General features: G+C 34.0%; 1 protein-coding gene across 4 annotated transcripts in view; it reads left to right on the forward strand.

Moving 5' to 3' along the window:
• The window catches only part of MYO6 (myosin VI), a 236,477-nt gene that overhangs the window by 216,011 nt on the left and 4,607 nt on the right, over positions 1–15,859 (forward strand). For 3 of the 4 annotated variants that reach the window (XM_027852915.1, XM_027852916.1, XM_027852917.1), the window contains 3 exons: positions 2,038–2,169; positions 5,785–5,811; positions 14,818–15,036. In XM_027852915.1, the coding sequence (XP_027708716.1) occupies positions 2,038–2,169; positions 5,785–5,811; positions 14,818–15,036 (378 nt within the window). The remainder of the gene's footprint in view (positions 1–2,037; positions 2,170–5,784; positions 5,812–14,817; positions 15,037–15,859) is intronic. The other variant, XM_027852918.1, reaches the window with a different exon arrangement.

Raw genomic sequence — 15,859 nt, forward strand, 5'->3', positions numbered from 1 at the left:
TCTATCTATCTATCTATCTATCTATCTATCTATCTATCTATCTATCTCTCCATCTATCTACCTATTGATCTTGAACATAGTATCTGGGTTTATATTTTCAGTAAAATAACCTTTTTGTGTGAACTGGTATAAATTGTTCTTTCCATTGATCCTTCCCCTAAAGTAGTTTCCAAGAAGTTAAATGGAAAGCAAGATTATAAAATATAACTCTTCTTTCTCTTGCCCATGTCAGTAAGGAAGAGAATTAGAGAAATGTGGTGGCACTGTAGTGTTATATTAAATGAGATACTCTGATGTTGATTAGGATAGTTGCTTGCCCATGTACCTCGATATTTTACTTTCAATCTGAAGGGAAAAATGAGTTTAGTTCTCTTATGAGAAAGTGTCTGTTACTTTTCTTCCCAAGGAATGTTCAGTATAATGCCTTCTTTTTCCCTCAGGTTAGTCAGGCAACAGACATTTTTTAAACTCCTACTGTGTGCCAGGCATTGTGATAAACTCGGGGATACAAACAAAGGCCTCTGTTCTTAAGGAGGTAACAGCCTAGGGAGATGACATTCAAACAACTATGTATAGGCAAGATATATATGCAATAAATTTACGGTAGCCTTAAAGAGAAGGCACTAAGATGATGGAGGACTGAGAATAGTTTCATGACATTGCATGGTCTTGGTTTTCTCCTACCTCTCAGTTATTTCTTCCTTAGATACATTTGTCTCATTCTACCATATAAAACTGATTATCCCCTAAGATTCTCTCATTGATTTTGTCCTTTTTTCTTGTGTGTATATATATATATACACTCTCTTAGCAGTCTCTTACATTCGTATGGATTCACCTCGATAAAGACAACTCCTAAATTTATGTCTATCATTACAACCTGTTCTTAGAGCTCTAGTCCTGTATTTTCCATTATCAGTGGAAAGCTCATCCTGGTTGTCCTGTGGCAACTCACATTCGTCATATTCAAAACTAAATTTAACATCTTCCTCTCGAAATAAGCTCTTTAATGGTTTACCTGTTTCTAATAATTTTGTTCTCCAATCTCTTCTCTTTTCTGCTTCCTAATGCTATATTTTCTCTTCACAGAATACATTATGAACTCCTTATTCAAGGTTCTCCATGTTCTGGCTTCATCCTACCTTTCTAGCCTCCATTCACATTCTCTTCCCTTTCATGTTTTCTACATTCCAGCCAAACTAGATTACTCTCCATTCCCCATTTTTGTTCTGCCATCTTCTGTTTCGTTGTTAATGTTCCCATCATTTCCCATATCAGCAATGGATGCATCCCAAGTGTATGCATACATCCCAAGTGCAAGACTTTACATTTATCCCTGTAAATTCCTTGGTTTACCCGTTCAGTTTATTAAGATTCTTTTGGATTCCGTGTCTGTTATCCACTGTACTGCCTGTTGTCCCGATTTTATGTCATTTTCTAATCAATAAGTATGTTGTTTGTGTAATCAATCAAGTTATTGATTAAAATGTTGAGCAAAATATGGCAAAAATTCAAATAAGATAATGTATGTTTAAGACTTTGCAAACCTTAGAGTACTGTGTACATTGAGCTGTGATTGTAAAGTTCATTCTCATTAGACCAAATCTAGGTAGATATCACAGCTGATGTTTCAACACAATGAAAGAATCAACTTGATGATTACTTAATTTATTCTTGAATTTTTAATTTGTAGCTGTTCTAAGTTTCAGACCATTTTTCTGTGCTTCAGAAATTTTTTGGCCATATCTGTAATTTCATCAGTTTACAGAATGCTCTGGTAAAGAAATTTCCTCTACCAGTACAGGTTGGCAGCTGTTCTGCAATTTTAAGTTTTAGAGAGTTGCCTGGGTCCCTGACTCGTGGGACTTGTCCAGGGGCATATTGCCAGTATGGGTCAGAAGTTGTGCTGGATCTGAGTTCTTTCTCACTCTTTTTCTTCACTACACTTTTCTGCCTTCCTGCCTTAGAATTTATACTGAGAAAATGGAATAAAATTTTTTTTCTTTTTCTCTTTGCCTACTTTTTTATACTTGATAGATATTGAACTATTGGCAGCTTGTCGAGAAGAGTTTCATAGAAGACTAAAGGTCTACCATGCCTGGAAATCCAAGAACAAGAAGCGCAATACAGAAACAGAACAACGTGCACCAAAATCAGTAATTGATTATGGTAAGACCTTGCTATAACTTTGAAAAGTCTGCCCAAAGGAGTTTCGAGATAAGCTAAAAATTTATACCAGAGCTTATTATGGTTAGTTTACCTGGCTGTAGATAAGGGACTAATATACAGTATTTTGGTAAAAGATTTGATGTTAATTTCCAATAAATGGTGACCTTTAAATCACTGAAAACATTATTTTTAATTGAGATGACCTTATTTAAGTATAATTACTGTTCCACTTGTTTTCAGGACCATATCTATTAGGCACTAAGGAATTTACTTTAAAAGTGATATAGTTTGTCCAGTTTTACTAATAGTGTTATAAATATGGTTGATCAAGAGACATTTATATCTGAACTTAGTATCTCATTTACATCTATAATAATAAGTTAATATTTACATAGCACTCAAAACTTTGTAAAGCGTTTTCCATATAGTATGTCACTTGATCTTTATAACAACCCTGTGATGTGTTATACGTCAGATAGTATTATCTACATTTTACAGAAAAGGAAACTGAAATTCAGTGATATTAAGTGATTTCATAGTCACACACATTAAGATTACAAACTCCTTGAGGACATGGGCTGTTTTTGCCTTTGTGTCCTCAGCATTTACGACAATGCCTAGTATGTAGTGGGCATTTAATAAATGCATGTCATTGTTGCTTCAATACAATGTCTTCCTTCTAAGTCCCACTATTTTTTCCACTGATGAAACTGCCTAATTTAAGGATGCCTCCACACTAACTAAGAAAATTATAGTGTGGCTTTTTTTTGTTCCAGTTTAAATTAATATACCTTTAGTTTTTCTATATGCTGCAATAAACATAATCATGTTTTTTCCAAAAAAAAAATGAATGAACCCAGGCAAGGGAATGAGTAAGAGCACTTGTGCCCTGCACCAAAAACCTAGTTTAGGTATTTAAAAAAACATGTTTAACAACATGTTAAGAACAGAAAAGATAAATGTAATCCTGAGTCAGACCAGCAGTCTCTCTAGGTTTGTATTCTGTTTCTAAATATTACATCAAGCCATAGTCATTACCTTTGTAATATTGTGCCCAAAATGGACCCTCAAAATTAGTTTTGCCTAATATTTAAAATTTTATTATCCGTGGATTTATCATAATCATTTTAGAGCAACTTGTATTGCATCCTATATAACTCAGAGTAATCAATTCAACCAGTCAATAAACATTTACCAGGCACCTATATTAGACATCATACTAGGTGTTCTGGGGAGTCATGTGCCAAAGTGAGATGGTTGCTGCCATCATGGAATTTACATTATACTAGGGGAATGCAGCATGTTCACAGTTTAGTAAATGTGGAAGATATAGAAAAGGAAATACACAGTTACTTGAAAGTTGGGGAATCTGGAAAGACTTCTTGAATAAGGTTCCACTTGGGCTGAGCCTTGAAAAGAATTGTTAGGGGGTTCAAAGGGATGAGGAAAAGAGAGTATATTTTGGGCAGGGGGGTAAGGCAGGGAGCCTGTGCAAAGGTATAGAGATGAGTACAGGAGACAAATTGACAAATGGAAAGTATATGAGAGGTAATAATGTATTATTAGCCTAGAAAGTTAGGCTGGAGCTAACTTGTAAAGGGGTTTAATAGCTGAATCGAGAGGAGTTTCTAATTTATCTTAAAGGCAGTAGCTAACCACAGAAGCTTCTTGAGGTGACAGAGGTGACATTGTCAGACTTTTTTTTAGGATTGTGGCTATGAAAGGAAGAAGAAAAAACAGAATGATATCTTGAAGAAATGACAGGGTTAAATTAAAGTTTATTTTTTCTTTTTTTTAAGGATGGGGAGATCCTTATGGGCATTTCAGTACCTATTTTGTACTGATTTTGTACTCATTTTTCTCATAAAACCATCTTCTAAATATCAGAGATAACACTTATTTCTTGCGTTCCAGGATTTTGTATTTACACCATTTATACTCTTAATGAGTTTGTGGATTTTGATGACTTTCTTCTTTGCCTTAGTTTTTTCTGACTAAAGTCAGAGTCTTTTAAGTTTTCTCTCATCATCCTCTTGAGTATGTTAGCCACCCTGTCAGAAACTTTCTAACTGTTAGGTTTTTCTCGAAGTATGGTGATCAAATGGCGGAATTTTCTCGGGAAGGTGTTCCTATTCTGCATGAGGAATAAACAGTCATATTCCTCTCAGAAGAAATAAAAGTAACCGAGCCAGGGGGAGATAAAGAATTGAAGGAATTCAGTGTCCTCCAAACCAAGGTCTGTTTCTTGAGTTATGAACAGACAATTATGTGCCATTTAATAACATGAATACAACAAAAACAGAAATCCTTTCTTGGGGCAGATCTTCTTGTCTTTCTAGATCATACAGCTGTTAGTATATTAGTTGGAACTAAAATCCAGGTTTGTTGACTACATTCCTTTTTTTTTTTAATTTTAAAAAACTTAAAAAATTTTCCCTTTTCACAATAACTGTAATATTTGAATACTGTTTGATCTATTCATAAAGAGTAGAGTCAATTTTCAAGTTAAAATTTTATTATTGATACTTTAAAACTACATTTTTTCTTTTAAATTTAAATTTAGAAATGTCTTCTAAATTTTCTCTTTATTTCCTTTTGTCCCTGATTGACTCAAATTCAGAAATACAGAGTGTGGCTACAAGAAGGGACCTAGAAAACCTTATGAACTTAATTGAGAAAGCACTGTGCTTAAATAGTTGTCTGCTGACCTGAAATAAAAGAATTTTCTGAAAAAAATCATATTTCTTTATTTGAAGGATTAGATTCTAAACTTTTTAAAAAAGAAAATGAGAGGGTAACTATCACATATGATCAACAAAAATGCAACAATTTGGAATTCTTATAATAAAAATAATTAAATTATTATAATTAAATATTATTATTAAATTATTAATTATTAATAATTAATTATTATTTAATTATTATTAAATTAAATAATAATAATTAGATTATTATAACTAGTAAGACCAAATTAAGATTTTTTACCAAATCTTTGTAATATAATTAAAAGTTTCTTACTCTGTGATTTCTTAAATATCACTAGTTTCGTTAAATTTATAAAGAGACTTACTTCAAGTTATTTATTTCAGGAATATAGGAGAGGGGCTAGCTAATGACTCAAAGATAGATGATATTTAATTGCTCAAAATTATTAACCTGACAGCTGCTATTTAGTTGATCTCTGGAATGAGGAATGGCATAAACTTATGATTTGAAGAAATGAGACAAATTGAGTCCATTATCTAAAAGTAGTCTGATTTTTTTCCATACCTAATGACTACAATTTTTTAAGAAGTTTTAGCTGTCTTTTCCTTTTTACATGAAAATTTTGGTACAATCAGATCAAACATAAATTGTAGTACATTCAGTATGTTTTTGTTTTGTACATCACAGTTGTCACCACTAAGAAGAGATATTGCTTTATCCTTTGCATATTTGAAGCAAATAAAATTCCTGAAACCTAATCAATCAAAAGATCTTATTTTCTTTTAATCAGAAAGCACCACATTCATGTGAATTCTCCTTGTCACCTGAAAGGAAGTATGAGTTTAATGAATTATAAGTGTTCATTATCATGGCATGTTTATATTTTCAATATGAAATATTTGTTCACAGATTTTGCGCCATTTTTGAACAATTCACGTAAGTGGGAAGATCTTAACTAATCATAAGCTAACTGGAAGATGGGTTAAACTTTCTAACTTCAATTAATCAGTGTTTTGCTACACTTTCCTGTTAAATTATAGTACAAATTTATTTACTTATAATAGAATACCTTTTGAATTGAAAAAGTTTGATTGCAGAAACTCTAAAATGCTTGTATGTTTACCTTCCTCATTGAACCATACATATATGTTGAGGTAAATTTAATTAAATCCGTTAATCTACTGTTTAATAGTTTCATAATACCACCTTTTAAAAAAAGTAACAAGCATTTTATACCGTGGGTGTGTATTATTCTTTCCATTGTAGCAAAACTCTGTAATCTTAATATAACACCTATTTGTTTAGAATCAGAACTAACTTTAGGTGATGGTTCTTAAACGGTATCTTTTTCTAGGTGATGGTGTTAGAACATAAAAATTGATTCCAATAAGCTGCTTTGCATTTTAATTAGATACAGGTTTTGGATGTTAATACGTGTGCTCAGGATTAGAAAGAAAACCTCCCAAATTGTAAGACAAACAAACAGACAGGGATGGATTGACCAGGAAAAGTTTTTCTTCTGAGTTTTTTTGTTTTCTGTAATATGCACTCTTAGATAACATAAAATCAGTGATTCAACTTACTATTTAGCATATTTCTCTCAAAATCAGTGAAAATGATGATTGTTTCGATAAGATGCCATATTATGTTGCTGATATGTTGTGTGTACATTTTTTAAAAGGGCTCCTGATAATTTATAGTTCTGGATATAAAATTTGTCTTATTCTACAAAACAAAAATATTTAAGTGAATTTTAAAGAAAGTTGTTAAGAAGATTAATTATCTCATTTTTAACAGCAGCATTGTTAGATTTTCAGGTGGAGATTGCTTTCTAGGCTCCCAGAAAAATTGTAGTACTCAAATTTAGTACTTGTTCAGTCAGCCACCTAGCATTTATTAAGTGCCTATTGTTTACCAGGTATTGTTCTAAGTTCCAGGGATACAAAGGGGGAAAAATCACTGTTTTCAAGGAGCTCACCATCTCATGGAGGAGACAACATATAAACAAGATATAGATAGGATAAAGTGATGGTATCCTCAGAGGTAAGGTACTAAGATTAAAGAGAACTAGGAAAGGTTTTTTATCAAAGATGAGACTTTGAAACTTGCAGGAAACCAGGGAATCAAGGAGGTAGAGATAAAGGAGAACATTGCAGGTGTACAGGATAGCCAGTGAAAACATTCTGAATTAGGAAAAGGAGTATTGTGTAACAAACAGCAAGGAGGCCAGTGTCACTAGATCATAGTGTATATGTAGGGAAGTAAGGTGTAAGACACTGGAAAGGAAGGGGGTCAGTTTATGACAAGTTTTAAAAACCGAAAGGATTTCATTTTTGATCTTGGAGGTAATAGGGAGCCAATGGAGTTTATTAAATGGGGAAAGGAGGGTCAGACCTAAAGACCTGCACTTATGAATTTGACAGCTGATTGGAGGGTTGATTGGAGGCAGAGAGACCAGTCTTTCGACTGTTGTAATTGATCAGGTATGTGGTAATGAGAACCTGTGTCAGGGTAGTGGCAGTGTCAGGAGAGAAGTAGGCATATACGAGAAATTACAACGATTAAATCAATAGGACTTGACAAACGATTGGATGGAGGTGGTAAGGGAGAGTGAGGAGTCAAGAATGATATTTAGGTTGTGGGCCTAGGTGACTGGGAGGATGATGGTGGCACCCTTGAGTGGAATAGGAAGAGGGAAAGATGAATTCAGTTTCGAAAATGTTGAATTTAAGATGTCTGTGGCATAGCCAGTTCAAGATGTCTTATAGGCAGTTGGAGATATGAGATCAGAAGTCAGGAGAAAGGTTAGAACTGGATAAGTAGATTTAAGAATCATCAACATAGAGATGATAATGGAATCCATAGGAACTTACATGACCACCAAGTGAAATAGTATAGCAAGAGAAGAGAGGCTGATGGACCCTGATGGAACATCCAAAGTTAGTAGGCATGACCTGAATTATGTTCCAGCAAAGGAGACTGAGAAGGAGCAATCAGATAGGTATGAGGAGAACCAGGAGAGGGCGGTGTCATGAAAACCTAGAGAGAAGAGACTACGATGGAGAAGAGGATGATTAACAGTGTCAGAGGCTGCAGAGGTCAGGAAAGGGCCATTAGATTTGTCAAGTAAGAGATTGTTAGTAACTTAGGAGAGAGCAGTTTGGTTGAATGGTGAAGTTGGAAGACAGACTTCAAAGAGTAAAGAAGAGAATGACAAGAGAGGAAGTGGAGGCATCTTCTCAAGGAGTTTAACCTCAATAGGGAGGATGAATACACAATGATAGTTGTCAGGGATGAACAAATTGAGTGAAGGTTTTTTGAGATTGGAAAAGAAATGAAACCACAGCTATTGAATACTTGCTGTTCTGTTTCTTAATATCTCCTTTATTGATTTATTTACATTTCTGAAGGCTGCCAGTTGATCATATCATATAAAATTAATAGACTGAGAAATGTAAGAGAACTTAGGGGTGTACTGATCCAGCCCCTTCATTTTATAGATGGGGAAACTGAGGCCAAGTGTGGTGAAGTGACTTGCTGAATGTTACACAAGTAGTAAATGGTAGAGCCAGAATTGAAATCAAGGTCCTTTGACACCAAGTTTATTGCTCTTTCCACTACACCCCACTGTCTCCACAGTGCTTTTGAAACTTGAAAGGCTTATGAAATGTTAGCTTGATTATGGGGTGGTTATTGGACTTATGAAAATTCATTCTTCATTCTGTGGAAAACTGCTGGATTTCTATGTAATACTTCAAAGGGCTAAAAGTTGCTCATTTTCCTGAGATTTGCAAAATGACAGTGATTTTAAAATTCTGAAATCTGAGCACAAAACTAAAAGTAGTATTTTGGGGGTATAAGAACACAAAAAAAGAATGAGTATCTCTCCGTTAACACGTTGAGTTCTCTTCAAAAGGTGCTGGATCCTTTTCACCTCATTAACAAAATGAGCTATATTTTGGACTATTCTGGGCTTTGCTTAACTGTTGTTGCTTTTTGCTTTTGTGTGGTTTCTAAAGAAACATTTTATTGATCAATTCTTTCTCCCGATTTTTTTTGGTAAGAAGTTAAAAAAGAGTATCTATTATGCATTCCATGACTTTTAGGAAAGTTGTTTGGTTTTGTATAATATCTCTTCTAAGAAGTTTTGTTTTCATTATACATTGTCAAACATATTCCCTTCATTGGGTTTTAAAATATGGAGAAAATACTATTATTTGAGAGAGTGAATAAGAGGAAAGTTCTGTCAATATAGGATGGTGTTTACTCACATCTTAAAAGATACTTGCTTTGTTTTAAATCAGGGCTATTATTTAAACTTGCCAGAATCAATTTGACATTTGAAAATATATGTTAACTTGATTAAAGAGCAGTTTTTGATATGCTTATCAATTGAAATGGATATATCTGACAGTGTTTACATCCTTTAGATTTGTCAAATTGTTTTTCATTAAAAAAAGAAAGACCAAAGCTACTTCTTTCCTCATATTATTTGCTTTACTATAGCTATAATTTTGAACTATTTGGAGGAAAAAATATAATATAAATGTAATTAAATGATTTGGGGTGTGGTGACTAGAAAAATATCTTCAGTCCACGACACATGTATTGCAACTGTATTTATTATAAGAGAAATGAACATGCACGTGGAACTTTTATACAGGTGCAGGGAGTTCAGTGGTACATGGAAAGCCTTGGGCATTTAAGTTACAGGGAAAAGGGGAAGTCATAGGGGAGGGGAAAAGATTAATCCCTTCCTGAATGGGAGGAGAAAGGGTGATGGCAAAATCCTCATTCTTTTCCCTTGGAAACTGCTAGTCTATGAAGAAAGGATGGTCTGTTTATCTACAAGGGTCCTAGTTGCACGAACAGTTTCTTAATCTGGTACAGACTGACTGGTGCCTGTTTTGATTCCCAAGGATGTACAGGGAGTCCAGCTTGGGGTGCAAATAAAAATTATGCCAATTTTGGGGGGGGGGCTTTGTCTGTGATACATTCAGGGCTTTCTGCATACTCTGTGTCTGGTGTTTCTGGAAAATATGGCAACTCAAGAAGACAAGCTCAGGAGGCTCCTTAACATCCCCCCATTGGTCATAGGTGACCCTTGGGTATGCTGATGACCATAAAGAGTGCACTTGGTAAAACATTACCGTGAATACTATCCAGGATGGGTCTCTGAAGGCTAAGATAAAGAAACACTTCGCAGTGATAAAGGACAACAAACAGAAAGCTAACAAGAGACCTTGGACACTTTATATTTTGGGGGTGATATAGGATAGTTCCAATTACAAAGTCATATCAGAACCATTAACCAAGCACAGTAATAATGTTCAATATCAGGGGCTAATCTAGAGGGGAAAATCATACAACTGCAAGATAACCAAGAGAACTTAGTATACAGGTAACGGAAAGTAAAAGCCAAAGGGGTACGGTCATGGACATCCATATTAACAAACAGTAAGTCTCCTTGAAATTTAGTAACCCATTCTCTGTCCATTCAATCAAACACTTCATTGTGAATCTCTGATGGCCCATGCAGTCATCTGGAACATCTTTTCTTGGGGCAGCCTGGAAAATATCATGTTGTCAGGGGCACCATTTCAGTAGGTTTCCTTTCTGGTTCCAAGTTACTTATGAAGACTCCTTAGATGTACTTGCTAAAAATTTTTTACAAAACAGATCTCAATTAAAGATTTCAATACAAGTCACAAAGATTACTTCTCCAACAACTAGTTCATGTGGTGAAAACCAGCTGGAACCTTGTGGTTCTGATCTAATCAATAACAAATCTATTAGGGGAAAATCAAATTAGGAACACATAGTTCTCTTGAAACTTCAGAGAATTTAGGTTTTAAATACCCCTTGCTATTTCTATCTGTATCTAAACTCTGTACCCGACATATACACTGTTAACAACAAGCTACAGGGTTACTATTACATTGATATATGTAAGACTTTCAAATACAAACAAAATATTTTAAATACCACAGAAAGCAGAACTCTCAAAAACTTCCAACTTTATATTTATATGTATGTGTATTTGATCTTGTTGTTTTCTCAAAAATTTTACCCATTTTTTGCTTTATTATTTTTATTTTTACTTAATTATTTTAGAATTCAAAATTTAAATTCCACTTAATTTAAATTAATTCCAATTCAATTCAATTATTCATTTCCCCCATTAGGAGGAGCAGAGCCAGATAAGGACCTAATCCTCACATAAAACACAGGTCATAGAACATGGTTTATAAGAAGTTGACTTATGATACACAAATGAATTTACATAAAAGTTTCCAAGTTAACTTCAATTATAGCAAAAGACTTGGGATGGAATGTGTAAATACACTTAAGCAATTAATCCCCAATTATATAGAGAGAACAGTGCATATCAAACTGAATTGCTTCTAGTAGATGATATTTAGTTGTTAGCCATGTTCAAATGGTGCAGATATTACAAACATTACTCTTCAATAAGATGACTTATGGTATTGAAATTCTGTTCCTTAAAATAAAACAGAAGAGGTTTCTGACTTTAACCTCATAAATTAATAGATTAATATCTTTGTTTCACAGGGTTTTTCTTTGTATCTTTGTTGTATTATTCCCACAGCACTCTGAAAGAATGAGCTATTTCAGGGATCTAATCTCCTACATGATTATGTATGTATTAGTAGGCTGATGACAAGTCCAAGTACTAATTTACTCAGTTGTTTGGGATATGGAATGACTATACATTCAGATTGAAAACAGTAAGATCTTACAGCCTTGTACCATGCTCATATCTTCTCCTGACATCTTGTTCTGATTATAGAAATTTGCTATTATAGAAATTTGCTATGAGAGGAAAAAGCAGGGACATGATTATAACAGCATCAAAGCTGGTCCTTCAAACCTTGGCCTAAGGACATAGAATGACAAAGTATGTATGCCAGTATAAAGCATCCTTAGATCTTTATGATTTCAGGTAAGAGTCATAGTTGGCAACCAATCAGGCAATATAGATTCCACCTCATACATAGATTTAGGAATAACCAGATGGGAAACATTTTTGTTTGAAAGGAACTATCTGAGCCAAAAGGATCCTACCTTCACCTGTGCCATGGTTGTCCACTTGGCCTTTTTTTCCAGATACAGACCTCTCTACCTGTAACAGTTTAGGGGCACACTCTTGTGGTATGTCTCTTGAATGGTTGATTACTGACTTAATGAATCATCAAACAACTATACCTGAATTCAGAACTCAAAACAATATCAATTAGAGTCTCAAGAGCTTTCATCTAAAATAGCAAGTTTCACTTACCACAGCTCAAGGCTAGACACAGTTGTTTTTATTCCCATGGAGTTGCCATAAGCAGTAAAAATTTACTAGAATTCTCACACATATAACAAGACATTTCACTTAACATTACTCACTTGTTTTTCTTTAGACTTATCCTGGTGTAAAGATCAATCATGAAAAAGTATTGCTAAAACAAACTTGTGAATTTTCAGTAAGCCAATTTCATCATTGTTTAGAAATTCCATAACCCATTATGAGCTACCTTCACGGGGCTGATAGCCTTACCCACACAGATGGTTTCAAAAAACCTGGCAAGTTTACAAATGAAGGGGAGTCTATAAGTCTACATTATAATTAACCATTACCCTTTTAGAATGTAGGTTTTAACATCATGACATTAACCCTTAATGCCTTAGGTAAAAATGTTGTAACTCCCAGAAGTGATAGCCAAATAGCTTTAGCTGTAACTTCCTCTTACCTACAGGCAAAGGTAGAAATTTCCAGTTTCCTGAATTGCAGTTACAAAACATTATAAAATAGGGTTAGCAGGGCTGATAAAATAACATAACAAGTTTTAAACAATTTTTCCATCTTCCTTCAGTAGTTTAGTTCATACTCTAATAACATCCAAGTTATAAAAAGTTGCTCTTCTAATGACATAACTGGTAAAATAATTTACCAATTTTCATAATGTAAGGAAATTTAGAAACAGAACAACACCATAAACACTATTATGTATTTGAAACTTGAAACAAACTAATTACTAATCAGGTGATCTGATTTCAGCTGGATGCATTTCCAAAGTACCTTGAACAGAAAATCATTCATCATCATTGATGCTATACACTGATCACGTCTAAAACTCTATATGGAGTTACCAAGTATGAAGCAGTTACACCTAATTTAATAATAATAACAGTTAACGTTTATATGGCACTTGCCTTATTATGTCAGGCCCTGTTAGGCACTGTGCAATTATGTGACCTCACAACAACCCTGTGAGGTAGGTGCTACTATTATTCCCTTAAAGATTAGTAAAATGAGGTAAACAGATAGAAAATAACTTGCTTAGGGTTACCCAGTTAACAGATTTTCAGATCCATTAATTTTCTCAATTTGTCTTAATGCTAAATAGTATGATAAATTCTGATGTATTATAAACATATTAAAATAAGACTAGAATAAATTCAATTATACTTTGATCTGTGTTGCAAATGGCACCACACAGAATCTTAATTTATAATTTCAGTTATTTACTATTTAGGCATTTTGTACCACGGCTATTTATTCCAAGCATTCAATGTTATAGGGTTCACTATTTCCAGCTAATCCACTACCAAAGAAAAAGTAGACATCTGATACAAGGTTTAATCTACCCCAATCATCCCTCTTAAGAGCATATTTTAATGTAGTTAAAATCTATTGTTCCCTATAAACACATGAAGTCTCATACAACCTTCTCACTTAAAGCCAAAACTTTCTCACCCCTTTCTGTCAGTGTACTCAACCTGTCTTTCATAAAACCCCACACCTTCCTTATTACCTTCAGATTCTTTGTTTAAACCTTCCCTTATTTTGTTCACTCCTTAAATTCTCCTTATTCCAGTAGTATCTCAGGTTATTATTCTCTAATTTTTACTTCATTGAGTTTCTCCTTGAAAATTTAGTATACGTTGTTGTTAAATAAAACTGAAGCTCATTAAAGAATTTTTACCTAAGACATCAGGTAATATTGACCATTTATATGTCTGTAACAATTATTGAATTATTAACATTTCTGTTATTTACTAAGAGACAGAAGCACCAAAAAAAGCATCTTTTAAGATGCTTTTAATACTGATAAAAATCTTTAACAGCATACAAAAATTTGGTCTGTTCAAATAATAATTAAATTGTGGTATATCATTCACAAAAGTAACACAAAGCATATTCAAGTAGCTTAAATAAGCTCCTCTTGGATGTGTAAGGAACAAGACACTTCTTAAGATTCAAACACATAATCTATTAAACAATTGAGTAGGAGTCTCATTTAAATTACAGCAAAATTTCCACCTTCAAGGTGCACACACCAGTTCAAAAAGTTACGTTCGTATAATGTTCCAGTCAGATTGAATTACCTTTTGGTTGTTTCCTGGTACGCAAAAACTTTCCTCTTTTTCATGAACCATGGAAGGATTAAATGCCAGTCCTATTCCAGAGTGCAAGCCTTGAAACTTTCAGTGATAGCCCCCAAACCTGTCTCTCTATAATCAGTGAAATGACCTTCTTTTCTAGCGATGAAAAAATAAACTTTCTAGTTATTCTAGGAGTGGGGCGGAGGGGTGGAAAGAACTTGACCACAGTTCAGAAATGTGAAGGAAGAGAACAGTGTTGCAAGTATAGGTATATATCAATGATCCTTATGTTGCTGGTGCCTGTCTGAATCTTCTATAGTTTCTTGTATAGGTCAGAGGAGATTTTTTTGCGTTTACATTTATTTGAAAAGAGAAAATATAAAAAACAACCATACTTCAATTCTTATGTTTTACTTTCAGTTTTTATTTATGGTGAAACTTAATTCAAATAACACTGAGTAATTGAATTTTTTAAAAGAAGGCTTCTGTGAAATTAAAGTTGTTGTCTCTTTTTCTCTGTCTTGTCACTTTCCTTGTTTTGTATAATAGCTCAGCAGAACCCAACAACTCAGCTTCCTGCCAGACAGCAGGAGATTGAAATGAATCGGCAGCAACGCTATTTCCGTATTCCATTCATTCGCCCTGCAGACCAATACAAAGATCCTCAGAATAAGAAGAAAGGTTGGTGGTATGCACATTTTGATGGCCCTTGGATTGCCCGACAAATGGAACTTCATCCTGACAAACCACCTATCCTTCTTGTAGCTGGTGCGTATGTTTTATATGAAATTAAAAAAATTAAAAATAACAATAGCTTGCAGCATGTCTTAAAATATATTTAGACAGCAAAAACTTAGAGAATCTGTCTATATGGAAATAAAGTATTACGGTTAAAAATAAGTTCTGGTTAACTGAGAGTTGATCAGTTTCTATATTGGAAGAATTGTATTCCTGTGTAAGATAGATGAAACTCCCAATCAGTAAATATGTTTGAACAGAAGCTTGATGACCAGCTGTCAGTGAGGTTAAAGAAAGGGAATGCTGCATGGGTTAGGAGATTGGCCTTAGTGATCTTTAAGGTCCCATCCAAATCTAAAATCCTTTGATTCTGTGACTTGTACATTAAGATCTCTCAGATGTATGCATTTATAGGAATGGATGTGTGTTTAGAAATGGGGTGCTTTTGTTAACTACAAATCTTCTACCTAGGAACCAGTTTGTTCAACCACAATGGCAGAATGCTTTGGAAAACTTCTTATGCATATAATGTTGTCTCTGATCACTTTAACCACACAGATTGAAACCCTAGAGCAGGGGTTCATAACCTTGGATCCATGCACTCTCAGGAGGATCCATGGATAGATTATAGGGGATTTGTGAACTTAGCTGAGGAAAACAATATTTTACTGTAATTACTTTCCTTTGTAATCCTAGGTATTTACATATTTATGAAATTATTCTGATGAATAATTACCAGACTTCCAAAGAGGTCGACGATACCAAAAAGTTACCACAAAGCATAACATAGGTAGAAAGAAAGCAGCTTCTGAATTCCATGAGAAATAACAAGTGCTTCAGAAATACTGTTTGT

Source organism: Vombatus ursinus, unplaced genomic scaffold (genome assembly GCF_900497805.2).
Source record: "Vombatus ursinus unplaced genomic scaffold, bare-nosed wombat genome assembly UNPS02009835.1, whole genome shotgun sequence".
Taxonomy (NCBI): Eukaryota; Metazoa; Chordata; class Mammalia; order Diprotodontia; family Vombatidae; genus Vombatus; species Vombatus ursinus.